The sequence below is a fragment of the Leptopilina boulardi genome, unplaced genomic scaffold (assembly GCF_019393585.1).
Source record: "Leptopilina boulardi isolate dan_hultmark-lab unplaced genomic scaffold, ZJU_Lbou_2.1 LbouV2_368, whole genome shotgun sequence".
Lineage (NCBI taxonomy): Eukaryota > Metazoa > Arthropoda > Insecta > Hymenoptera > Figitidae > Leptopilina > Leptopilina boulardi.
Window position 1 is genome coordinate 1,930,155 of NW_026137938.1, and position 23,929 is coordinate 1,954,083.

A 23,929-nucleotide genomic window follows, 5' to 3' on the forward strand; every position below is an offset into this window, starting at 1 on the left:
AATATATTATGTAAATACGTGCTGCATAAGAAGATTGTATTTAAATACTCGAAATACTGTATTTTGTATTTGTTAAGCACATTTTTAAGATATCTTTAAAATAAAGACAATTACTACGTCTTAATTTTTTTTTGTCCTAAATTTTTTCTCAAACACAGGCGTTTTTTATTATTATTATTTTTCTTTTTTCTTTTTTAAGTATTTTTTTGTTTTCATAATTATACAACTGATTGAGGAAATTTGGAAAAAAAATTTACAATTTAATGAAAAAAAAAAAAAAAACTAATTTTTTTCTTCAACAGTTGTATATTTTAATATTTTGTGTTTTGTTGCAATTTACAGGGAAATGCTTTCTGCCAGTCATCAATCTATATTGCTTTGTTTTCAATTAAAACGTTTCGTATTTAAATACATTTTTCATTTGTTCGCCTATTTATTGTGGATTCAAATCATTTCATCATTCATTAATTATAAATAATACATTAAAAAAAAAAAAGAAAAATCAAGCTTGACTCGCAAGGTGTGAATACCGGATTGTTTTTCTATTTAAATTAGCTTATTTGCTATTTTGCACAAACAAAAAAAAAAAAAATAAAATACTTGTAAAAATATAAAATTTGAAGTAATTTTATATTTCATCGAAATGCACACCTGTGATTATATAATTTTAAATATCAAACTTATGAAAAAAAAGATTAAGGTAGAAAGAAAACGAAATTAAGGTACAAGATTTCAAGAATTAAATTAAAAAGTAAGTATAATTTTTTTCTATATTTTATTCCTTTTTTTGTAATTTTCATATAAAATTAAAAAAGACAACTTGAAAAGAATTTTTATTTATTTTATTCGCATTAACAAAGCAGATCGTCGTTCTGTATTTTGAAAAAGTGCTCGAATAAGACGTTTCACTTGATCGGCAGTGAATTCATGAGCAAGTGGTCCTTGTGAATTTGCCCAACGTTTTTCAATTTCAACTAAAGATGCGCCAAGCACAATTATTAATTCCAATAATTTTCGCCAATTTCGAATGTATCTTTGAACTGTTTCCTCTTCCTAAAGTTAACAATTATTTTTTAATAACTACAAATAAAAAAAATAACCATCGAGAAATTGATAAATTACAACAAGAATTACTTACAGGAAAAATTGAAGGCGTCTTTTGGACAATCATATTTAAAAGTGTTACCAATTCAGTTGCTAAATCTGCTGGAATATCTTCAACTGCTGTTATTTTAGCTATTAAATCTTCAACCATTGAATTTGCAATATTACCTTAAAAGATTTAATAAAATAATTTAATTAATAATAATTTTTAATTTTCTATTTAAATAACTCACCAATTGCCCGACAATAGATATTTTCAGGTAAAATTTCTATCCAAACTATTTTTAAATGATCCAATTGTCTTAAACATTGATCTAAATCACGTTTAGTGTCCTGTGATAATTTTGGGCTTTGTTTCATAGTTGCTAACGCTAATAAAAGAATTATTTTTTAATTTTTGTTTTTTTTTCCTTTTTTTTTTTTAATTTAATATTCACCTGATTTTCGAAGAATATCGAAAATAATATCGCGTTGAATTTTCATGTGATTGGAAAAATGTTCCCATCCAACTTTGCGAAGCATTAAAGTTTGATCAGCGTAAGTGATGTTGTGTTGTTTTAAAATTGGCAACAATTTGTACTCGTATTCTTTTGTTAATGTAATAAGATTGTGTGCAAGATACATGCAATTATTATGAAACAACGCTGAAAGAAAATATATTTTATTTTATTCATTTTTTTTTTTTTTTTTTGAATTTCGAATTATTTCTTACCCGCTTGTTGTGGTACTGTTTCCAATAATATTTTATGATTCTCGGGAATTAAAGCAGAATACATTTCAAAAACATTTCTACTTGTATGAAACAATTTTATTGCGCATTTATCCGAACTTTGACATGTTTCATTTAAAATTTCTTTGCCGAGATGTAATATTTCCTGAGCACTTTTGCTGGAAAAAAAAGGATAATCAAATAAAAATACTGAGAAATAAAAAATTTATTTTTTAAATTAATTACCTTATTCTACATGTAGGTAATTGGAATGTATTTTCACTTAATTTTCTTACTTTCAAATCATTTTCAATTGAATCAAAAGTAAGTACCTAAAAAAAAATTAAAATTAATAAATCAAATAATCTAATAATCTTTACTCAATTTTCAATATTTAAAAATAAAATTACCTGCGGTTCAAGTAGAATTGAATCATGCAAATCTTTTTTCATTATATCCCTTGCTCTTACCAAAAAATCTTCACATATTTTACTTATAAATAAATTGTCTATATCTTTTGTATATTCAGAAACAAAACATTGTTCCTTAGAAATCAATCCTGCAAAAAAAAGGCACAAAAAAAATTCTACAAAACTTTTTTAAAACAAAAAAAATTATTTAAAAAAAAAAAACTTACCAATGTCAAGCAAATAATTTTGAAACTCATTAATATCATCAGCGATTGGATCAAATGATTCTAATTTTGCTCTTGAATTTGGAATTATATTTGAAATACAATTTTTTATGAGAAGCTCAAAAAATTCATCAAGCAAATAATCTCCAAGTCTTGATAAAAAAGTTCTATCACCAATATTCATATTGAAATGTTGATTAAGAAATGTAAATAATAATTGAAGATTATGCAATACACTTTTATATTCAGGTAATGTATTGCTATTGTCAATAATTTCAACATTAAAAACTTTCTCCTGAACAACATAAACGTAACAATTTTTTGTTATAATTGATTTTATAAAGTGTTTTAATAAATTTATCGCAAATGCATGCAAATATGCCGATAAATGATCAACATAATGCAATGCCAATATAATATCTTCTATTTGTTTATTTTCATTTTCAATAGTTAAATTTACGATTAATTCATTTTTTTGTGTTATTTCCTCCTTCCAAGAGATAAATTCTTGAGCTTGAGTTGTAATTTCAGTTACAAAAGCACCATAATAAGTGCCATATTCATTTAATAAATTTGTGTAAATATTGAGATTTTGCAAAATAACAGTTGAATCACTGAGATAATTTTGCATTTGACGTAAAGTATTTGCAATTTCAATGTATCTTTTTTCTTCCTGTAACTTTTCTACAGATGTTATGCATTTATGTACATTTAGAAGACGATTGGATATTTGAAGACTTAAATGTAATTCATTGAGTGAATTGGAAATATCCTTTAATTCTTTTTGCGAACTGGGTAATTTAAGTTTTACCTGAGAAAAAAAAAATAGTAATTTTCTTCATTTATCATAATTTTTATAGAAATTATTTTTTAAAAATATAAATTACTTGATCGTCTACTCGTTTTTCCAATATTTCCATTTCCGTAATTAATTTCTCTGCATCTCGAATCATTGCATTATCTTTTTTCATTCTTGGCACAAAGTCAATATAATTGTAGTGCATAAATTCTTTAACTTCATGCTTAAGTTTTATTATTTTCTTCTCGATTTCAGTAATTTTTTCCTTTAAGTCTATTTTTTCCAAATTACCTATTCATTAGAAAGGAATTACATATATTATTTTTAAATTACAATCATAAAAAAAATATGTCAACATAACCTCAAAATAAAAATTATGTCAATGCCATTGTTTTTATAATGTATAACTTTTGAGAATAAAAAAATTGTTAATAATATAATAACAAAAATAGTGTAAATATGTATTTAAGATTAAAATAATTAACTAACCTGCTGAAAGAAGAACATCGGCAACAAACGAAGACATTGTTTTAAACAAAATACGGTAAAAATTTATAGAAAATTTTACTCAATGTTAAATGACAATAATGATCGTTAGCACAGGGTTAATGATATAAATATATATTACTTTTTAGATTTATTTCTTAATTCTTCCTAACGAGGAAAAATATGTTTGATTCCAACATTCCAAATTTTGTTTACTACAGCTGATTTACCAACTTTACCAACAAAATAAAACCGCTCTGTTGGTAAGAATGGAATAATATCGAAACTATCGAAGATCACTTCGTTGTTGACATCGTCGTCAAACTGTCGTCAAAAAATTAATCAATCTAAATTAATTCATTAAAATAAATCATTGCAACAAAACAAGGAAATAAATAAAGTGAAATGTAATTCATCACTTCTGTTTATAATAAATTAAATTTCACTTGATTTTCTAATGGTACTTTAAAAGTGTTGTGTTTACTGCCGGAATAACGTTTCATCGTCGTATAAACATAAGTTGACGTTTTTTTTTTAAACCTTTCTTTTTGTACGTAAGTTTATTCACATTTCTTTAAATCTTTTTATACATTAGTAATTTATATCTAAAAATATTAACCACATTAGATTCTTCAGAATCAGGACACAAATGTTTCTATAGGTTATGTTTCATATTTTTCACATAAAAATAAAAGATTATTTAATTATTGTTAAAATGTATTTTCTCGACTTTTATTTAGAAAACATTTTTGTTTAATTATAAATAATCAAAAATTTTTTTTTTCTTGTAGAATTAAAAATTCGTCAATATGGTTAGTGAAGAGCAAGAATCAGAAATGGAATTAGCATCGGAAACAATTCCAGTTCCACCAGTTGAAAATATTATTGAAGAATCAATTGTTGTTGAAGAACAAAAACCAGAAATTCTTCGTAAAAAACCACGAAAACGTCATAGAGAATTACATGCATCAATTTTAAAACAAATGGAATTTTACTTCAGTGATGCAAATTTAAGCAAAGACAGATTTTTAGGAAAACTAATATTTCAAAATCCCTGTAAATATTTATATTTTTCAAATAAAAAAAATTAATTTAAAATTTAATTGTATTAAATATTCCTTCTTTTTCTAGGGGTTGATTTGGATATTTTTATTAAATTCAATAAAGTTGCAGCTTTAACAACAGATGTAAGTAGAATAGCAAAAGCATTAAGGGATTCAACAATGCTATCAATTTCTGAAGATGGTACTAAAGTTTGTCGAACAACTCCAATTAAAAAGAAAGAAAATTCCGATGAATGTACAATTTATGTGCAAAAATTACCGCCCGAAGCAGATCACGATTGGATTTCAAAAATATTTTCACAATATGGAGAAATTGATTATATTTCAATTCCAAAATACAAAAATAGAGCAATCAAAGGCTTTGCTTTCGTTGAATTCAAAACTCCCAAAGATGTTCTTAAATGTATAAAAGTAAGTTTATTTAATTTTTTTTTTTTAAACTCGTAATATTAATATATTATCGATTTTAGGCGTTCAAGGCAAAGGGTGGTCTTCTACCTTCAGAAACAACTCCAAATACTCTTCTCAGTATAACAACACACGAGAATTGCGATGAAGAAATTGCAAGACAAATTATAACAAAAAAAGAAAATAAATCAGAAGAAATAACAAAAGAAGAGAAAATAATGGAAATTGAGAAACAAAAGAAAAAACGTCTCTCAACTGAGGAAACTACAATGAATAATGATGACGATGATGAAAATTCTCAAGCAACAAAAAAGAAAAAATACGAAAATACAGAAAGTGATCAATCTGATTCATCAGCATCTGCTCTTAAAGTAGAAAAAGAATCGAAAAAAATAAAGAAACAAAAAATAACTAATTCTGATAATTTAAATGCGTCTGATGTAAATGATGATTCATCAATTCTTGAATGTGATAAAAAGGAAAAAAAGGACAAAAAATTGAAGCGCAAAGCTTCTGATGTTGAATTAAAAAAATCCGATCAAGAAATAGAAAATAAATCCGATACAGAAATTATTATTCCCAAAAAGACGAGAAAAATTGATGAAAATAATGATGTGGCTAATGGAGAAAAATCTATCGAAACAAATGAAGTTCACGTTGATAGTGAAATAGTGGAAAAAAAGAAGAAACGAAAACGAAAACGTTCAAAACGAAGAGATGAAATTGAAGCACCAGACACGGGACTAGAAATAATGGCAAAAAGAGAATGGAAACGATTAAGAAATAAATATCTTGATATGCAAAAAGCAAAAATGCAACAATTGAAGCAACATTTAAAACGAGCAATGTGGAATCAATGGCAAAATGCTGAGAAAATTAAAATTGATAAAGACGAAACAAATAAGAAAAATGCTGAAAAAAAAGATGCTCCAAGATTTAGTTATTTGCCGGGATTAATTGTTCAAATAGACATGGAATCACCATGCATTGATACACAGAATTTTAAAGTGAGTAATTTGTAATTTTGTTTGAAAAATTCAAAAATCTACATTTTTTTTTTTCTTTAAACAGATGGAAATAAAAGGAGGCAGTACATCCAATTCCATAAAATACGTTGACATTCGTGAAGGCTCAAACATTGCATTCGTCAGATTTGATTCAAATGAATCAGCAAAATTATTTACCCAAAAAAATAGAGACGACAGACAAATGACAATTTTAGAGGGTAATTATTAAAAATCAAAATTATTTAAATAACTATATTTCTAATTTTCTTAAATTCACAGGTGACGAGGAAAAATCATATTGGGATAAAATGGCAAAGGACAGAAAAGAAAAAATAGAAAATAACATAAGAGTAAAGCAAAGAGGAAGGGACAAACTATTGAAAAAAGCCGAAAAAGAACTCGGTAAACATATAAAATTTGACGAAGTATAAAACAAATATTTTTATTTATTATGAAAAAAAAATCATCGTTATTACATAAATATAGTTTGTAAAATTATGGAATAAATCTCGTTTAATATTTCACAAAAAATTTGTTTTTGTTTATCATATAAATCCATAATCTTTTAAAAAAAATTAAATTCATTTTGTCTCGGAGAAAAAAAATATTCTCTTTTTCTTTTTAGTTCTTTTAATATTAGATTTGTCAATTTAAAATCGATAATTCCATAAATTTAGCTTTTTTTCTTTTACTTAATCTAAAATTTCGATTTAAATTTTCACCATCGGCCTCTACCTCCTCCACCTCCTCCTCCTCGACCTCTTCCGGAATCTCTAAATCCACCGCCACCTCGTCCACCTCTGAATCCGCCTCCGCGGCCTCCACCAAAAGAACCGCCTCTTCCACCGAAAGATCCACCACGTCCACCTCCACCAAAAGATCCACGACCTCCACCACGTCCTCCACCTCGACCTCCTCCTCGTCCACCTCCTCCTCTCTTTTGTACCGAACCTGGAGGCTTTGGAAGAAATCTCTGAAGCGGTAAGAGTTTCGCCGGATCAATGAAAAACTACACAAAAAAAAAAAACGACAAATTATCAATTAACTGAATTAAAATTATTTTTACATTATCTATCAAAAAAAAAATATATATATATATACCTGTGCATCTTTTTCAAAACTTGACGCTTTCATATTGTCAGATAATTTAATGGACACATAAAAATTTCTAATATTTCCAAAAATTTCGTCAATTTTACCAATTTGTTGTTTATTTTCTAAATAAATTGGAGCATTGAAATAAGGGACCTGTTCAATATCAACTTTTGCAATTAAATCATCCTGCGCTGTCCATTCAAAATGACAAAGTTGAGTTACACTATCAGGTGGTCCTTGATCAAAACTGTTGACGAAAAAAAAAATATTATTTTTCATTAAAATTCACTGAAATTATTATTATTATTATTATTAAAAATACTCACTTTCTACTTCCTCGATCTCCACCTCTACCTCCGCGAAATCCTCCTCTGCCTCCTCGAAATCCACCACCACCTCCTCCTCCTCCTCTACCAAATCCTCCTCCACCACGTCCACGAAAAGACATTTTTTTCAAAACTAAAAAGAAAATATTTTTTTAACATTAAAAATAAACATATTATTAAAAAATACTATTCTCCTTTTTTTTTTTTAAATAATATAATAAAAACATTGTTGACCGGTCATTGATAATGTCTCTATTTTCAATGTAACTAGTAATCTAATAATACAATTATTAAATATAATAATATAAAATTAATTTTTTAAACTTACAGCAACAGTTAAATTATATGAAATAAACAATTAAAATCTGTTTTGTCAACCACGTGCCTAACCTATAAAATCGGCTCGCACACACAATTTTTTTTTTTTCACTTCCGAGCGAGGGTGCGTTCAAAATTCCCCTCCATTTTACTGTGATCGCACCTTTATGCACGCAGTGTGTTCATTGTGTCAAAACCTTATAAAAAAAAGAATTTGGCGTATTGTCAGCCATTTTGATTTTCTTTAGCAGGCGCAGCTCGGAACCTGCACCATGAGGTAAATTTTAATGATTTTAAATTATTTATTTTATCATCTATAATTTAGTTTAAGAAATTATTAAAGTGTATAAATAAAAAGATAAGATATTCCTCATTAATTTCATATAATACAATTGATTCTTATTTTTAAGTTTATATTGTGTTTGATGAAACAAAAATTGTTTTACCACTGGCCACATGGTTAGCGTATTTTGTAAATATATTTTTAAAAAAATTACTTGTAACTTGCTTTGTTTGTTTTATTTTTTTTTTTAAATAATTTTCTTACATAAATTTAATTTTATATTCAATTATTAGTAAATTAGAAAATTTTTTGACAGATATATAAATATAACATAACCTTATTTATTTTCAGTTCGTTAAAATTACAAAAGAGGCTTGCAGCCTCTGTTATGCGATGCGGTAAGAAGAAAGTTTGGTTGGATCCTAATGAAATAAATGAAATTGCCAACACTAATTCACGTAAGTTAATTTTTTTTTTACATTTTCTGTATTTTTCAGTTTACATAGTAATAGCTATCAAAGAATTATGTAAACGAATATTTTTTTTCTTCTTTAAGAACTTTACTTTTTATCCAAAGAAAAATTAATAAAAATTTTAAGATTTCATTTAAAATATTAAGTAAAACAATTTTTTTGCTTTCTTTATTAACAGGTCAAAATATTCGTAAGCTCATTAAAGATGGTTTGATCATCAAGAAACCAGTTGCTGTACACTCACGTGCTCGTGTACGCAAAAATACCGAAGCTAGACGAAAAGGAAGACATTGCGGTTTTGGTAAAAGGAAAGGTACCGCCAATGCTCGAACACCACAAAAGGTAATTTTTATCATTTTATATTTGTTAATTTAATTTTTATTATTTATTTCAATACAAATAATTATCTATTTTCTTTTTTTATTTATAAAATTGTTATAGTAAAGAAACTAAAATATAAATGTAAAAATCAATTTAAAGAACAAAATAATAGTATTTAAAAAAAAAATGATTGAATGTAATTTTAGTTCTTAATTGATTGAATTATTTTCAGGATTTATGGGTACAACGTATGCGTGTACTTCGACGTCTTTTGAAAAAATATCGTGAGACAAAGAAAATTGATCGACATTTGTATCACTCCCTTTATATGAAAGCTAAGGGTAATGTTTTTAAAAACAAGAGAGTTCTTATGGAATTTATTCACAAGAAAAAAGCTGAGAAAATGAGAGCAGATATGCTTTCTGATCAAGCTGAAGCACGTCGCTCTAAAGTTAAAGAAGCCCGCAAACGCAGAGCAGAGAGAATTGCTACCAAGAAACAAGAACTCTTACAATCCTATCAACGTGAGGATGAAGCTGCTGCAGCGCAGAAGAAGTAATTCTAAATGTGTAATTTTTATTATATAAATAAAATATATAAATCACAATTATGACAAAATTATTTCAAATTTTTCCAATAGAAAATATCAATATTACAATTTTTTAATGCTTTTGCATTATTATTATTATTTAGAAAGAAAAATATTCCTTAAAGAATCTTAATTTTATATTTAAAAAGTATAATTTCTATAAAAAATTGCTTTTCTGAGAATTATACGTGTTTTCAAATGTTTGGCGCCACTTTGTATCGTTGGATGGTAAAGAAGAATAGAAAGGAGCACCACACAAGCCACTGTTGTTGTGTGCACTTTCAACATTCTCAAACATGTAAAGTGCGATGGAAGGGGGTTTAATTTTTATCTACAAGCTGGCATCACTGTTGTGTTACGTGCGTGCATGCAAGTCTATATAACTGCAAAATTTACAATCAACAGGTAAAAACGTTATTTCATTTGAAGTTTATCTCAATTTTTGATAATTTTTTTACCTTGTTTTGTTATTTTTTTTCGGAGGAAAAATTTTTTTTTTTTAAAAAAGTGCATTTAATAGTGTCCAGTTAAAGAGAATGGTAAACAATAGTCTTTCAAGTTCTTGTTTAGTGCAAGACAAGGAGCGTTCGAGGTGAAATTCCTTGCATTCCAAAGCTGGTTCAACCGTCCAGGTCGACCAGCACACAGCATCCAGGTTAAGAATGTCACTTTTGTGATCGCTCGTCAATGACATGTGAAGAATGCAGTAAGTATATACACATATATATGTATATTTAAAACATTTAAATATTGATGACCATTTATTTCACAAACTTTTTAATAAATAAATTTAATTCTGCATTGGTTGAGATTATATATATGTATATATAATCTGCAACATTTGTAATATCTCATTCCGAATGCGTGGGTGTATAAGATTCATATATATACCATTTTGTGTCTAAAAATTTTTTTAAGATTTTTTATTTTAAATTTATATATTATTAGTATGCAAATTAATTTTTTTTTAAAAATTACTAAAGATTTTTAATTTCAATAGACGTTTAATTTATTTTAATCTATATATTTTTAATAAAAATATTCACAATTAATTTTATATTTTAATTTAAATAATTTTTTAAAAATATTTATATTTAAAAAAAAGATTTAAGATTTTTTTTCATTTTCGAAATTTCAATCACTTTTATTTTTTAAAATATTATAAAAAAAAACCCTTTTGATTTAATTCAAAAGGGAGTTTTTATTTTTATTTGTTAAATCTGCTTTAGTTTTTATTTTTTTTAATATTGTTCAAAGGACCAAAAAAAAAGAGTATTTTTTTCCGTCACTATTATTTTTCATTTTGTTTACTATTTTAATAAAGTGTTAAAAATAATTTTTAATATACAATAAAAAAAAAAAATCTTTTAGGAAATGCTTCATCATTGTCAGCCTATAAAATAGAAAGAAATTGCTGGGAATCCAAATGGGTGACGGAAGCCCATTATGGCCCAGCATCGGCAGCAAAATAGCCAATACGAATTTTTGCCATTATGCGACGTCTTATTCAATATAATTTCATTAGCATCATATTTTTGTGACGTTGTATTTGATCTTGCTATGGGATATGCTCTCGCTCATCATCCCTCAGCTCCAGCAGCACTTTTTCCCTTAAGTATCTCCCTTGTTGTCATTTCCCTTTTGCTATCACAGGTTGGTGTTAATTTGATTACTAATTTTTGTTTTACCGTATTATTTGTTTTTTTTAATCTATTTTTTCTTATTTTTATATAATTAATTCTTATTATTTTTATATATTTTTTCCTTTGTATTATTTTTGTATTTATTTTATTTAGCTACTTTCCTTTTTAGAATTTCGTTTTTAATTTTTTATTCTTGTTCTATTTTTCTTTTTTTTTTTTTTTTTAATATTGATAAATTTGAATTAGTAAATATTTTAACTAATTTAAATTAGTAACTCACTTTCTCTTTTTGAATTACTAAAATTTAACTAATTTAAAAGCAAAAAGTAAGTCACTAATTCGGAACGCATGAATAAGCTCTAAAACAAATTTGTTAGAAGTTATATATTTCATAGAATTTTAATCAGCAGAATATTAATTTGCCAGAAAGTCAATTTAATTGAACTTTAATTTGGCAGAAAATTAATTTGATCGAATTTTAATTTGACATAAATTCAATTTGATCGAATTTTAATTTGCCGCAAATTAAATTTGACCGAATTTAAATTTTCCCGAAACATTGTTTTATAGAATATATTAATAGTGCAAAAAAACAATTTGACAGAAATCTACTTTACCAGAATGTATATTTGTTTGAATATTAATTTCCCAGAAAGTTAATTTGACTGAAAATTAATTTGGCACAAATTAAATTTCGATCAAATTGTTTTTCTAACAAATTAAAATTCGATGAAATTGACTTTCTGGCGAATTAAAATTCGATCAAATTGGAATTTTGCCAAATTAATTTTCGGTCAAATTTAATTTGTGGCAAATTAAAATTCGATCAAATATACATTTTGTTAAAGTAGATATCTATCAAATTGTTTTTCTGCACTATTAATATTCTATAAAACAACGTTTCAGGAAAATTTAAATTCGGTCAAATTTAATTTGTGGCAAATTAAAATTCGATCAAATTGAATTTATGTCAAATTAAAATTCGATCAAATTTATTTTCTGCCAAATTAAAATTCAATTAAATTGATTTTCTGGGAAATTAATATTCTGCTGATTAAAATTCTATGAAATATAATTTCTAACAAATTTGTTTTAGAGCTGATTCATGCGTCCCTTTTTAATTAATTTTTATAATTTTATTTATTGTCAGACTCTCTATTCTAAAGTATTCCACTCGAAAGTTAAATTTTTGAGAATAATAAATAATAATAATAATAATAAATTAAAATAATAAAAAACTAATATATTTTGAATTTTATCAGGTGGTCAGTATACGATGGTACCTATGGGGCGCAAGAGGTAAATTAAAAAATAATGTGACAACAACTGACTGTGATTTAAATAATGAAAAGAAGACTGGTAATTGGACAATGGGATGGGTTTTGTTACTTCATTCAACACAAGCTGGTGTACTTTGGCGTTACTTTAAACTTTTCATTCCCGTTGATTTGACTCATGTTAAACATGAGGTAGGAAATTTTCTGCTTTTTTTTAAATTAAATTTTGAAAAAAATTTACATAAAATTTTTTTTTTTCACTAAATATTTCAATTAAAATTAAAATATATTACACATAGAAAATTTGTTTAATTTAATTATTTTTTTTTTTTTACAGGTGAGAGAATTGTGTGTTTTACGTTTAATACATGCATTTTGTGAAGCAGCACCAATGTTATTATTACAATTATACTTATTGTCTGTTGGAATTGAAAGAGAAATTGAACTCGATCATGGAATTGGAAAAGTTGAAACGGCAAGAGATGATGGAAAATTAGAAAAATTAACAACAGTCTCAGCTGGATTATCATTGTGGAGTGTATGTTGGGCAGTTGCAAGTTTCAGTAAAGGTGCAGCGCGTTTAAGAAATTTGGAACGTTTAGTATTGACATGGCTTGGTGTATTGGCACAATTATTTTGGCGTTTAGGAACAGTTAGTGCACGAGTTGGCGCATTAATTGCATACGCATCACTTTATGGTGGTCAATGGTTAATTATTGTAATGGCCCTACATTGGTTATCAATGTTAACATGGTTAATGCTAACGCCAGATGGATTATTTCATGGCGGTGAACGTCTTACAATTTATCGTAAAACATTTTTAGCTTCGCTACTTGCATTTGTCTACATATTTGTTTATGTTAATTTACATGAAATTAATCATCGTCAAAAGATGGTAATTATTTTTTTTTATTGTTCCTTAATTATTTTTTTCTCGATATTAAAAGTAAATTTTTTTTTTGTCTAATAGGTGATTTTTTATACTGTGATGTTCCTTGAGAATAGTTTATTAATTGGTGTTTGGGCCGTTGGTGTCAATAGAACTGATATTCATCTCGATCATCGTCCTCGACCGGCTGTACTTATTCTCACACTTTTAGCTTTATTTTTCGGAGGTATTTGCTTTATGGGCCTCTATTACAGGTAATTTAATAATTCATTTTATTTATTGGAATTTAATCCAACAGTTCTTAGAAAAGTTTTTATAAATTTATTTGCTTTGAATTTAGATTTTTTCACGTAAGACGTTTGAGATACGAAGCGGGTGGACGAATGAATGGCACGAATATTGTAACAACATTAAATAATCAGGTTAGAAATTGTTTTTTTGTTATCTTATTTACAAATATATTTTTTTTTTCTAAATTTCGTTATCTTTATTTTTTTCTACAGGATATTTCTGATGCGAAAAACATGAATTATATTGATGATAAAAAAATGAATATCAATAATGGCGTACGTGGAATAAAATGTAGCAACGGTGGAATTCCCGGTGTGTTTAATTGTCGTTTTGCAAATCCAACAGTGACGAATCCAAATCGCAAAAAGAAAAAGCCTACAACATTTGTTCCACCTCCATCGCAACATCAACAAAATAATGTCTCTTTAGCGTCAATTGGCGATAGTAAACAATGGATAAATAGTAATGTCAGTGCACGACAATTGATTCCATTTTGGAAGAGGCCATTATCTCGCTCCAGCATGGTTCAAGTAATTTTTTTTTTTGAAATTTATTTCTTTTGATAGGGAAAAAAAGAGAAATTAATTATTTGGGCAATTTTTTTGCAGGATGAAGATTCATCTGGAGAAAGACATGAGGCGGATGTTGGTATTGGAGGTTCATTAAGTGTAAATCTAATTCATGAGAAATTGAGAGAGAAGAAACAACAGCAACTTCGTGAATTGAGAGCTATTCAGGAGGAAATAAAACAGGGTAAATTGGTACCACCACCTTCGGCATCAACATCTTCATTCTCATCATCGCCATCGGCATCGAATCAACAACCTCCGCCAAATACAAAATTACATACATCACCAAGTTCTCCATTATCAACATCAGTGCCTGTATTGCATGATCAAAATGTCATGTCCTCATGGCCTCCAATTAAAATGCATTGTCTTTTACCTCCACCGCCATCGTCACCTTATCATCCCGCTATATATTCCTCGAATCATTGGAAGGGACCACAAAAGGATAGAGCAGAAACACCTGAAATTCTTTTGGCACCACGTTGTCTTCCTCATCGTTATACTCATTGGACATCGCCTGAAAATTCTACTCACAGGTAAAATTGAAAATTATTAATATTCAAGAAAGGGAAAAATCAATTTTTTTTTTCTAATCAAATAGACTACACAATGGACGCGATGACGATGAAGATGATCAAAGTTCAAAAGGAGAAGATAGAGATAGAGATGCTGGTGAAATTAGTGATATGGAAGGTAGTCAAATTTCATTGCCTCGAAGTTACACATTACCTCGTGAATTTAAATACAATAATTCCAATCATAACATTAAAGGACGTCGAGGATGTAGTAAAATACTTCCATCACGTTTTTATCTACCATCGACCAATAGTTCAGATGGTGAGTAAATTTAAAAAAAAATTTACTTTAAAAAAAAATTCTAAAAATTAATTAATTCCATTTTTCAGGAGATGTAGATAGCGCTGACAATGAAAATGAAACTGATTCTGAAATTTATACAAGAACGCAAAATATTCAGAATCATATTCAAAAAGATCATAATCAATTTTTATTTCAAAATGGTAATACGGCAAATTCAAATCCTGAAAGTTCATCAGGTTGTTATACTAATATGTACAATATTCAACGATCAAATCAATTGCATAGAACAAAAGTAAAACACGAAACAAAGCTATAACAATTTTTTTTTTCTGTTAATTTTTTGAAACTGAATTTCCATTTTTAGTTTCAGAATATACTTGAAAAAAAAAAATGTCAATTCTACTTAACCTTCAAGGTTTAAATAACTAATTATTATTCGACAATATTAACTTTTAAGTTATTGTTTTATATTTAAAGCCGCCAATTGTTTAAATTACATTTAATGGAAATCTTGAATCTAAACCAAAACTTTAGTTTTATGCTTTAATTTCCTAAATATGTAAATTATTTCGATTTTCTTTCACTTTTTTTAAAATCATTTTTTAAATAAAATGAAAATCATGATAAATACATTGAGTAAAAAAAAAATGATCACTTTAAATTAGAATAATTTAAAGCTCTTTTTCTCTACATTCGCTAATTTATTTTCATTCTAAATAGAATAAGTGTATGGTGTTTATGTTTTAGTATTTTTGTATTATTAAACATTTTTTATATTTCGAGAACAAATAGACTTGAATTTTTTTTTTCGAATAATAATGTATAAATCGTAACTGAAAATATATATAAATATTTCATATTTTTTACATAAAATTATATCAAAAATTTTTTGGTATTAGAGTAAAAGTTCAAATTTATTTTGAAAAAAAAGTCTTTTAAAATGTGATTGTACACCTTTTGCATGGATACGGCAATCTTACTTAAAAAAAAAAAAATCCAGAATTTGAAAAATTTATAACTGAAAATCTTATTCTGTTTTAGAAATTCAAAATACACTTTAAAAAATCTTATCGAGAGCAATATATTTCTATTTCGTTATTGATTATTATTGATTGCCGTATGCATGAACAAAAGGTGCATTTGGTACTTAATTATTTTTAAATCATAGTTTTAATTATACGATGTAATTAATTTTTACATCTATGTACTGCTCTCTATTTTAAGAGGAACAAAAAAAAATTATATTTGTACTTTTGTAAATACAAACTATAAAAAAGCAAATATTAAATGTATCTATATTATTACATAGCAAAAAAATAATTTTTCCTATTGAAAATTGTTGTAAATTTGATTATTTTTCATATTTTAAATTCTCCTTTATTTGGGGAAAGAATTTTTTTCTGGCCCTTTGGCCTTGAACTTTTTTTTTTTCATTGAAAATAAAAGAAACATTTTTTTTTTTGTACTCGCGAATGAACGTTTAATAATTTTCTAACAATAAATGGTGTTTTACATTTGTGAAAATGTGTCTACACATGTGTGACACACGATTGTACTTTACAGGAAGCATTCGTCCATGTCCTGTGGGTATTGACTATTGATTAGAATCCTCCGCAGCACCATTTCTGGGTTTCCGGACGTGGGAGCAAGATTTATAGCCAATCGGGGAGTTCTATTGTTATAGAGACATAGATAATATAATCTCTAGATTGACGTGATGTTCTCTATTGTTTCTCTTTTATCTCTGAGTTCTTAGAGAATTTGGGAAATTTTTATATTAATTTTTTTTTTAAATAGAACTAACTTGTATTTATTATAACTGTAGTTCAGATAAATGAATACGATTCGATAAAAAAAAAGATATTTTTCAATTTTTTTTTTTATTAAATTTCCTACTATAAACTATTATACATTTTTTTCTCATTTATATTGGAGCAATTGAAGCTTGACATAATGCTTTTATAATCACATCCATTTCAAGTATATTATTTCTTGCTTGTATGGCAATTTTTCCTTCAGGAAGTATTTCTGGTTCATGACGCAAAAACTTGTATGCCTCCGTTAATATTCTTCTCGATTCCTATTAAAAAAAAACACACATAATTTATTTAAAAATATTTCTGCGTTTGTTTTTCGAAACAGAAAAAAAAAATCCAGTTACCATTAAAATTGCTCGAAGTTCACTTTGTTCTTGTCGTCTTCCAAATTCAGCAATTGCTGCATGCATTTCAAATAAATTGAGACCTCTTAATCGATTTTCAGCTGAAATACATTAATTTATAAATAAAAACTATTATCTAATTTTTCTCAAATTATTAAATATATTCTTACCGGGTACTAAAATACCAAATAATTCATTAAGCTTTTTACAAAGTAGAATTTTTTCACTTATCAATTCAATTTCAGTATTTGTCAACATTTTTTCTTGACCAATTAATTGTGATAATGCAAGTTTTACATCTATCATATAAAAATGATTTTCATGAAGTGTCTTTGAATGACGTTCAAGAAATATTTTACATGCTTGTATGTCACCCTTTTTTATTTGTGAAAGATCAATTCCTATTTTTTCAATAATTTGCTCTGCCACATCCCATGATATTGAAAAATTACAAATATTACATATAAAATCGGGTCGCTCTTCCTTATTAATAATAAATGATCTTGGAAGCATAAAACCACTGCATTCTCTGTAAAAAAAAAAATAAAATTCTATCATGTCAAAAATTAATATTATTATTGATTTAAATTAACATTTATACAAAAAAAAAAAAAAATGAAATTATATTTACATTTTGAAATAAATTCACTTATTACCTTTTACTGCATAATAAAGCGTTGAACATTGTTTTAAATTCTGTAGGATCAATGCATCTTTGACACGTGCACTCGAAAAATTTTGTACGTAATAAATGATGTCTTCTATTAATAACTCCCCATAAGGGATCAGTATAACAAATTGTTAAGTGTTCACCTATAATTATTTTTTTATTTTTATAATTAATAAAATAAAAAATAGAGAGAATATATGAATACCTTTTGAAATTGGAAAAGCTGCACGAATAATTATTCCTCCATTTTCTGTAAAACTTTTTGAACAATTAGCACGACAACTGTGTTCAAAAAATGATCCACTATCATAAACAGCCATGTGTGCTGGTTCAGTTATTGGTACTTCATGGCCATTAATCTAAAAAATTTCAATTCTCATATTATAATTATTATTATATCAAATAATCGACTAATTCAGATAAAATCCAAAAAAAAATTTTTTGGTTTACTATTTAATTTACTAAAAAAAAATTTGAATAAAATTTTAGAAAACAAATTTTTCACCAAAAATTTTTTTTTTGATTTTTTTTAATTCGATTTTTAAAACACACAAAAATAACATATTTCAGAGATTAGTTTTACTTCAAAATTTATCAAAAAAATTGATCGACAAAAGGAAAAATCCATTTGCAAAAAAATTTCTACGATAGAATTTCGCATATTAAATTCTGATATTGGAATAAATAACAATAGGTCAAATGATTTGAAATCAAAAATTCATTGAATTATTCAATATATTTACAAATATGAGAATTTATTGTTCACTTAAAATAGCTAAACCATTATCATTCACTAAAAGTGTCTTTTGATATACAGTTCATTATATTAATTCCACACATTTTATTTATATTATATATTTCAATAGTAATTAGTTTGTTTTTTTTTTTCAAGAATCAGTTACAATTTTCTAAAATATGGATATCATGGAAACTATAAACTATTATTATTACGACTTATCTGGTAAGGATTAATATTTTTTGTATTTAAAAAAGAGAAAATTTTTTTTCAACCCCTCTCTTTTGTCACAAGTTTTTTTTTCTTTTTTTTTTAATATTCAATTCTTAATTCCAATTTTTTTTTTTAAATTTAATTTTATTATTTTTTTTTATTTTTATTATTTTAAAAAATTTCACGTATTTTGCATTAAAATTTTTTAATTAACAATTGAAAAAAAACTTTTATAAATTAATAAAAATCACAGAAAATCCAAAAGAAACATTAAACCCGCGAATTAACTACAACAAAAATGAAACGTGTCCATCAGGATAAATTGGCTTGAGCAGAAAGAAAATGTGGACGAAAATAACGTAAGTCTTTATTTTTTTCTGTTTATTTTGCATGTATGTGTAAAAAAAACAATAGAATAAAATCTTAGGATAAATAATTTACGTTTACATTTTTCATTTTGCTAAACCAATTTTTAACCAATAAAAAAAAAGGGCACACATTAATTTCTATGGGTAGGAATTAATTTTTTTGTTTTTTGTTTTCAGATCCACGAATGAGAGATTGGTTTATTATGGATAGTATTTGGTATCCAATTATAATTATTTTAATCTATATTGTTATTGTATTTAAATTGGCACCAGTATTCATGAAAAATCGACAAGCCTACAAATTAAATACATTTATTAAATGTTATAATCTTTTTCAAGTTTATTTTAATGCTTATATTGTTATAAATGTATCAGCTTGCTATCCATTTTTTCGCGCTCTTGAATGTCGTCCCATTGTTTACACCATGGATGCTTGCGGTATGACGGTATGTAATTTTTTTTTTTTTTTTTTTGAAAAATTATTTTATTATAAAATTATTGTATTCAGTTGTAAAAAAAATTCTTCACAGAAAAAAAAATGATTTATTCATCAATTATAGAAGACGGTTTACTATTTTTAACTCTTACTAATCGGTTGAATAGTGATTATTCCTGACCTTATTTCAATTGTTTTGCCATTTCCTTTTTGAATGCATTTTTTATTCACGTTAACAAATTTTTCAAACCAAAAACTCTAAGAATATTAAAATGAAGAAAAAAAAATAATTTTAATTTTTGAAAATAATAATTATTTTTGTTTTTTAGATAGCAAAATGTGGTTATATTGGAATATGGTTAAAACTGATTGAGCTCAGTGAAACGGTGATTTATATCTTACGAAAGAAAAATAATCAAGTTACATTTTTACATTTATATCATCATATAAGTACATTCTTAATTGGAATTGTTTTTACAAGATATTTTGGTACAGAAGCAGCATTATTGATTCCAATTTTAAATTGTGCCGTTCATGTCATAATGTATTTTTACTATTTTCTCAGTAATTTTGATGGTACAATTAAAAAAATGATCATTCCTTTTAAACGTTATTTAACTCTGATACAAATGGTAAATATTAATTATTTTTTTTTATATCAAAAATTATTTACTGTAAAAAAATTACTTAAAGCTTTCTTTTTGTTTCAGGGACAATTTATCGTTATAATTTTACAATTAGTAATAGGTGGTCTTCTAAAAGAATGTGATTTATCAAAAACAATGATAATTATAATGTTGTTTAATGTTTTTTTCAATTTCTGGCTATTTCTTCGATTTTACAAACAAACTTATCATTCAAAAAAGAAAAGAATTTAAATTCTAATTTATCATAATATTTTAAACGCATAAAAAAAATTATATATGCATTCGCAAATATAGAATTAAATGAACTGAATGTTTTGTATTTATATAAATTCAAATAAATTGAAAATTTTAGGTAATTGTGTTTTTTTGTGTGTCTATGAAAAAAAAATTTTATTTGATTCAAATATAATCAGTTATTTATTTATTTGAGTTCGATTTTTTATTTATCAAAATTTTTTTTATTTGTTAAAATTTATATTTAATAGAATTCTTAAAATGACAAAATTTGTCCGAAATTGCGAATGACCGAATAGACAATCAATACAAAAAGATTTTGGCGCGAATTTTTCAAAATTAACCAATCACAATATTTTCAATTCTGATTGGTTAATTTTAAAATTAGCGCCAAAATCATGCTGTCGATTGTTTGTCGGTTGCAATTTCGGACAAATGAAAATTCTATAAATTAAAAATTTGTACAATTAAAAATTCGGTGAATTCTGCTAAATTATATTGGGTTATATTCTAACCATTTATTTTTATGGGAAATTCATGTCAATTTTGAAAATCTGACTTCGGATTAGTATAATCATAGAAAGTATAGAGAGAAACAAACCTTTAATATACCAGCAATTTTGGCGATTTCATTTTCCGTAAATTCAGTTGTTTTGAAAACTCGTTTTATAAATTGTGCAATATTTCTACATTCATCAAAATTAAATTGATCATTGCTATTTGATTCTGTGCAATGACCTTCGAGATTTAGTAATCTTGCATAAGCATCAGGATCAGATTCCTTTAAACACATTGCCCTCACTACAGTAATACAATTATAAGTTGGATGTGGATAATCAAAATCTGTTATTGATATCTGTAAAAAATATAATTAATATACATTTATTTATTAAAAAATTGGTAGAAATAAATAAATTTTAATTCAAAATCATCAATATATATAACTCACTTTGGTGTCTTTATGCTTTATTGTAAAGTTACATTCTGGACCATGTTCTTGACAATTTGTACACAATGGCCAACCACATTTATCGCAAGGTTTAGAACTTTCAACGCTAAGAATTACATAACAATTTAAGCAAAGTGGCAAAGTATCCTGAAGTGGTCCAGCAACAAGAGGCTTTTCTTCATGTAATATTACATCGCCAGCTACAATTCTTCTTGTTGCCATGTAATATCGTCCAACCTTCTCATCTTCAGCAAGCTGAAAAACTTCTCATTTTCATAAATTGAATCAAAGGCCTTTTTTCTTTATAATCTTAGATACATATATGTTTATATTTAGTCATTAATTGTTTTTTATAAGAAGATTATAATAAACTTACTTGAAATGATGTACAATTCTTTGAATGTTCTTTCCAATGACGTTTTTGATGTTCACGACTGCAGTAAAAAATTGTTTTACAACCACTACACTTTTGTTTTGCCGGTGATTTACACATAGCGCAAACTTCATTTTCAATAAATTCATTCATGATGAAGACTCATCAACAACTATGTATATATGTATATATACTAATGCAGAAAATGATGTTAAGACCTGAGTCTTTAAAGCTGTGTGTTATAAAGGTACAACTGAGTTCGAGAAGCCTCAAATTGATCTATTAATAGTTGAACTAAAATTGGTAATACACTGACCCCAACATACTGTTCATCTATTGTATTTATAAAACATTGTGTCAATTTTGTCACATGTATATATAAATATTGTGCCTTATAATATAAATATATTAATATTTATAAAACACATGTAAATATAGATTAAAATCTCACAAATACTTTATAATGTCAAATTTAAAACAATTTTTAAAGACAATATAGATTATGTAATAAATATACAAAAATGGTATTTAAGAAAATATGAAATTATGCAAACAAAAATTTAAAAAATAGAACTTTTTTAACTAAATTGGGATTATTCTTTTTTTAAAATTCAAATTGTTGTTTACTAATTTCAATGAGCATTTAACAGATTTATCTTTTCATATATATATACGAATTGATTTTTAAGGACAAACGCAAATTATTTTCATATACAATACAATTTTGGATATAATTTAGTCCGAATTTAATTCAAAATCAGTTTGGAATTTCTAGCAAAAAAGAAGAAAATAATAAACTTAATTCAAAATGAATCCGGAAACAGACAATGTATAAAGAATACTAGAATTTCGATAAGGGTTAAAATAATAATTTTGGTGAGCTTAACCATAGAATTCTGCTTATTACAACCAAAATTCCAGTTAAATTCACCAAAATTCTGGTTATTCCTACCAGAGTTCTAGTTAGGGTATAATATATATTTAACATTATGATTTTGGTGAGCTTAATCAGAATTCTGCTTATTACAACCAGAATTCCAGTTAAATAAATTACCCACAATTCTTGTTATTCCAACTAGAGTTCAGATTAGGGTATATGTATTTAACATTATGATTTTGGTAAACTCAACCAGAATTCGTTATTTTAACCATATTTCTGGTTAGGGTACATTTATATCTAACATTATGACTCTGGTTAGCTTAGCCAGAATTCCAGTGAATTTAACCATATTTCTGGTTAGGGTTTATTTTTAACACTATCATTTCTCTTCGCTTAACCAGAATTACTGTTATTTTAATTAGAATTCTGGTTCTTCCTACTATAATTCTGGTTAGGGTTTTATGATTTCGGTTAGCTTAACCAGAATTCCAATTATTTTAATCAGAATTCTGGTTCTTCCTACTATAATTCTGGTTACCCAGGTGAAACGATTCTACGGAAATCACTCCACGGAAATTCCATACCGAATTCCGCAAAAATTCTATACGGAATTCCGCAAAATTTTGAAAGTATTCCTTTCGTAATTTTGCGAATTTTTTTGGAAGAATTCCATACAGAATTGCACAAAATTTTCAATAAAATTCCACAACTTTATTTTTTGCTGATTTTTTTGTGATTTTAAAATAACTGCTGCTATACTATAACGAAAACTAGTCGACGATGATGTTCCTGGTGGATATAATATAGAATTTATGATAGATTAATTAATATCTAGTCGAACTTATTTGAGAGGTCAATAAAACGTTTTCCAAAAGAAATTTACTATTTTTCAGTCAACTAACTAACGGTGAGTTGAATTTCTCGACTAATTTTTTCAGTGTATCCACCAGCAGTTATTTTAAAATTACAAAAAAATCAGTAAAAAATACATTCAATAAAAAAACTAGTAGATTTGACTACTTTTTAACTACCCTAGTTCAATAGGTCCTTAACTGAATTCAAAAAGTTGTATGGACTATTAAAAAGTTGTTAAAAGAACTAAGAATTTAGTTGGGTCAAGGTTAACTAAAGGTAGTTGAGGATTTCGGCTAAATTTTT

At 26.1% G+C, this 23,929-nt stretch overlaps 7 protein-coding genes across 11 annotated transcripts; 4 read left to right on the plus strand and 3 right to left on the minus strand.

The window, feature by feature from the left end:
* Positions 1-756: 756 nt before the first annotated feature.
* LOC127287176 (centromere/kinetochore protein zw10 homolog) lies at positions 757-3,935 on the minus strand. Its single transcript, XM_051313979.1, has 10 exons — positions 3,736-3,935; positions 3,335-3,537; positions 2,451-3,258; positions 2,224-2,372; positions 2,060-2,145; positions 1,817-1,992; positions 1,542-1,748; positions 1,338-1,475; positions 1,139-1,272; positions 757-1,053 (listed from the first exon to the last, which is right to left on the minus strand). Exons 1-10 carry the CDS (start codon positions 3,770-3,772, stop codon positions 838-840), a joined length of 2,154 nt encoding a protein of 717 aa, XP_051169936.1. The 5' UTR covers positions 3,773-3,935; the 3' UTR covers positions 757-837.
* Positions 3,936-4,043: 108 nt separating this feature from the next.
* Positions 4,044-6,742, plus strand: LOC127287177 (la-related protein 7). 2 transcript variants are annotated; one of them, XM_051313981.1, is made up of 6 exons: positions 4,044-4,286; positions 4,524-4,788; positions 4,864-5,207; positions 5,267-6,211; positions 6,276-6,429; positions 6,491-6,742. In XM_051313981.1, exons 2-6 carry the CDS (start codon positions 4,542-4,544, stop codon positions 6,640-6,642), a joined length of 1,842 nt encoding a protein of 613 aa, XP_051169938.1. In that variant the 5' UTR covers positions 4,044-4,286; positions 4,524-4,541; the 3' UTR covers positions 6,643-6,742. The 2 variants fall into 2 exon arrangements, with proteins under 2 accessions (XP_051169938.1, XP_051169937.1); XM_051313980.1 differs by having other exon boundaries at positions 4,044-4,282.
* LOC127287179 (H/ACA ribonucleoprotein complex subunit 1) lies at positions 6,638-8,088 on the minus strand. Its single transcript, XM_051313983.1, has 4 exons — positions 7,961-8,088; positions 7,633-7,765; positions 7,313-7,553; positions 6,638-7,220 (listed from the first exon to the last, which is right to left on the minus strand). The coding sequence occupies exons 2-4, from the start codon at positions 7,752-7,754 to the stop codon at positions 6,930-6,932; spliced, it is 654 nt and encodes a 217-aa protein (XP_051169940.1). The 5' UTR covers positions 7,755-7,765; positions 7,961-8,088; the 3' UTR covers positions 6,638-6,929.
* Positions 8,080-9,634, plus strand: LOC127287180 (60S ribosomal protein L19). Its single transcript, XM_051313984.1, has 4 exons — positions 8,080-8,227; positions 8,585-8,691; positions 8,885-9,048; positions 9,260-9,634. Exons 1-4 carry the CDS (start codon positions 8,223-8,225, stop codon positions 9,584-9,586), a joined length of 603 nt encoding a protein of 200 aa, XP_051169941.1. The 5' UTR covers positions 8,080-8,222; the 3' UTR covers positions 9,587-9,634.
* Positions 9,635-9,867: 233 nt separating this feature from the next.
* On the plus strand, positions 9,868-16,385 carry LOC127287175 (uncharacterized). Of its 3 annotated transcripts, none has more exons than XM_051313976.1 (11): positions 9,868-10,021; positions 10,187-10,322; positions 10,988-11,269; positions 12,522-12,728; positions 12,874-13,431; positions 13,507-13,679; positions 13,766-13,847; positions 13,929-14,246; positions 14,325-14,821; positions 14,887-15,122; positions 15,191-16,385. In XM_051313976.1, the coding sequence occupies exons 3-11, from the start codon at positions 11,063-11,065 to the stop codon at positions 15,418-15,420; spliced, it is 2,508 nt and encodes an 835-aa protein (XP_051169933.1). In that variant the 5' UTR covers positions 9,868-10,021; positions 10,187-10,322; positions 10,988-11,062; the 3' UTR covers positions 15,421-16,385. The 3 variants fall into 3 exon arrangements, with proteins under 3 accessions (XP_051169933.1, XP_051169935.1, XP_051169934.1); XM_051313978.1 differs by having other exon boundaries at positions 9,936-10,021; positions 10,176-10,322; XM_051313977.1 differs by having other exon boundaries at positions 9,942-10,021; positions 10,137-10,322.
* Positions 16,386-16,967: 582 nt separating this feature from the next.
* LOC127287185 (SET domain-containing protein SmydA-8-like) lies at positions 16,968-22,197 on the minus strand. Its single transcript, XM_051313990.1, has 8 exons — positions 21,895-22,197; positions 21,519-21,773; positions 21,171-21,425; positions 18,141-18,294; positions 17,922-18,078; positions 17,436-17,794; positions 17,266-17,366; positions 16,968-17,184 (listed from the first exon to the last, which is right to left on the minus strand). Exons 1-8 carry the CDS (start codon positions 22,042-22,044, stop codon positions 17,029-17,031), a joined length of 1,587 nt encoding a protein of 528 aa, XP_051169947.1. The 5' UTR covers positions 22,045-22,197; the 3' UTR covers positions 16,968-17,028.
* On the plus strand, positions 18,730-20,598 carry LOC127287186 (elongation of very long chain fatty acids protein 4-like). Of its 2 annotated transcripts, XM_051313992.1 has the most exons (5): positions 18,756-18,896; positions 19,138-19,243; positions 19,430-19,698; positions 20,018-20,320; positions 20,399-20,598. In XM_051313992.1, the coding sequence occupies exons 3-5, from the start codon at positions 19,438-19,440 to the stop codon at positions 20,564-20,566; spliced, it is 732 nt and encodes a 243-aa protein (XP_051169949.1). In that variant the 5' UTR covers positions 18,756-18,896; positions 19,138-19,243; positions 19,430-19,437; the 3' UTR covers positions 20,567-20,598. The 2 variants fall into 2 exon arrangements, with proteins under 2 accessions (XP_051169948.1, XP_051169949.1); XM_051313991.1 differs by lacking the exon at positions 19,138-19,243 and having other exon boundaries at positions 18,730-18,896.
* Positions 22,198-23,929: the final 1,732 nt, after the last annotated feature.

Excerpts from the sequence above, each read along its gene's own strand:
- LOC127287176 (XM_051313979.1), bottom strand. The coding sequence starts at position 3,772 with ATGTCTTCGTTTGTTGCCGATGTTCTTCTTTCAGCAG. Across the intron at positions 2,146-2,223 it reads CAATTCTACTTGAACCGCAG|GTACTTACTTTTGATTCAAT; the intron begins GTAATTTTATTT and ends ATTTTTTTTTAG. Across the intron at positions 1,749-1,816 it reads AACAGTACCACAACAAGCGG|CGTTGTTTCATAATAATTGC; the intron begins GTAAGAAATAAT and ends ATTTTCTTTCAG.
- LOC127287179 (XM_051313983.1), bottom strand. The coding sequence starts at position 7,754 with ATGTCTTTTCGTGGACGTGGTGGAGGAGGATTTGGTAGAGGAGGAGGA. Across the intron at positions 7,554-7,632 it reads GGAGATCGAGGAAGTAGAAA|TTTTGATCAAGGACCACCTG; the intron begins GTGAGTATTTTT and ends TTTCGTCAACAG. Across the intron at positions 7,221-7,312 it reads GTTTTGAAAAAGATGCACAG|TTTTTCATTGATCCGGCGAA; the intron begins GTATATATATAT and ends TTTTTTGTGTAG.
- LOC127287175 (XM_051313976.1), top strand. The coding sequence starts at position 11,063 with ATGGCCCAGCATCGGCAGCAAAATAGCCAATACGAATTTTTGCCATTA. Across the intron at positions 13,432-13,506 it reads TTAATCATCGTCAAAAGATG|GTGATTTTTTATACTGTGAT; the intron begins GTAATTATTTTT and ends TTTGTCTAATAG. Across the intron at positions 15,123-15,190 it reads ATCGACCAATAGTTCAGATG|GAGATGTAGATAGCGCTGAC; the intron begins GTGAGTAAATTT and ends TCCATTTTTCAG.
- LOC127287180 (XM_051313984.1), top strand. Across the intron at positions 8,692-8,884 it reads AATTGCCAACACTAATTCAC|GTCAAAATATTCGTAAGCTC; the intron begins GTAAGTTAATTT and ends CTTTATTAACAG. Across the intron at positions 9,049-9,259 it reads ATGCTCGAACACCACAAAAG|GATTTATGGGTACAACGTAT; the intron begins GTAATTTTTATC and ends AATTATTTTCAG.
- LOC127287186 (XM_051313991.1), top strand. The coding sequence starts at position 18,851 with ATGGATATCATGGAAACTATAAACTATTATTATTACGACTTATCTG. Across the intron at positions 18,897-19,429 it reads TTATTATTACGACTTATCTG|ATCCACGAATGAGAGATTGG; the intron begins GTAAGGATTAAT and ends TTTTGTTTTCAG. Across the intron at positions 20,321-20,398 it reads ATTTAACTCTGATACAAATG|GGACAATTTATCGTTATAAT; the intron begins GTAAATATTAAT and ends TTTTTGTTTCAG.
- LOC127287177 (XM_051313981.1), top strand. The coding sequence starts at position 4,542 with ATGGTTAGTGAAGAGCAAGAATCAGAAATGGAATTAGCATCGGAAACA. Across the intron at positions 5,208-5,266 it reads ATGTTCTTAAATGTATAAAA|GCGTTCAAGGCAAAGGGTGG; the intron begins GTAAGTTTATTT and ends TATCGATTTTAG. Across the intron at positions 6,430-6,490 it reads ACAAATGACAATTTTAGAGG|GTGACGAGGAAAAATCATAT; the intron begins GTAATTATTAAA and ends TTAAATTCACAG.
- LOC127287185 (XM_051313990.1), bottom strand. The coding sequence starts at position 22,044 with ATGAATGAATTTATTGAAAATGAAGTTTGCGCTATGTGTAAATCACCG. Across the intron at positions 21,774-21,894 it reads AGAATTGTACATCATTTCAA|CTTGCTGAAGATGAGAAGGT; the intron begins GTAAGTTTATTA and ends GAAGTTTTTCAG. Across the intron at positions 17,367-17,435 it reads ATTTGGTATTTTAGTACCCG|CTGAAAATCGATTAAGAGGT; the intron begins GTAAGAATATAT and ends AATGTATTTCAG.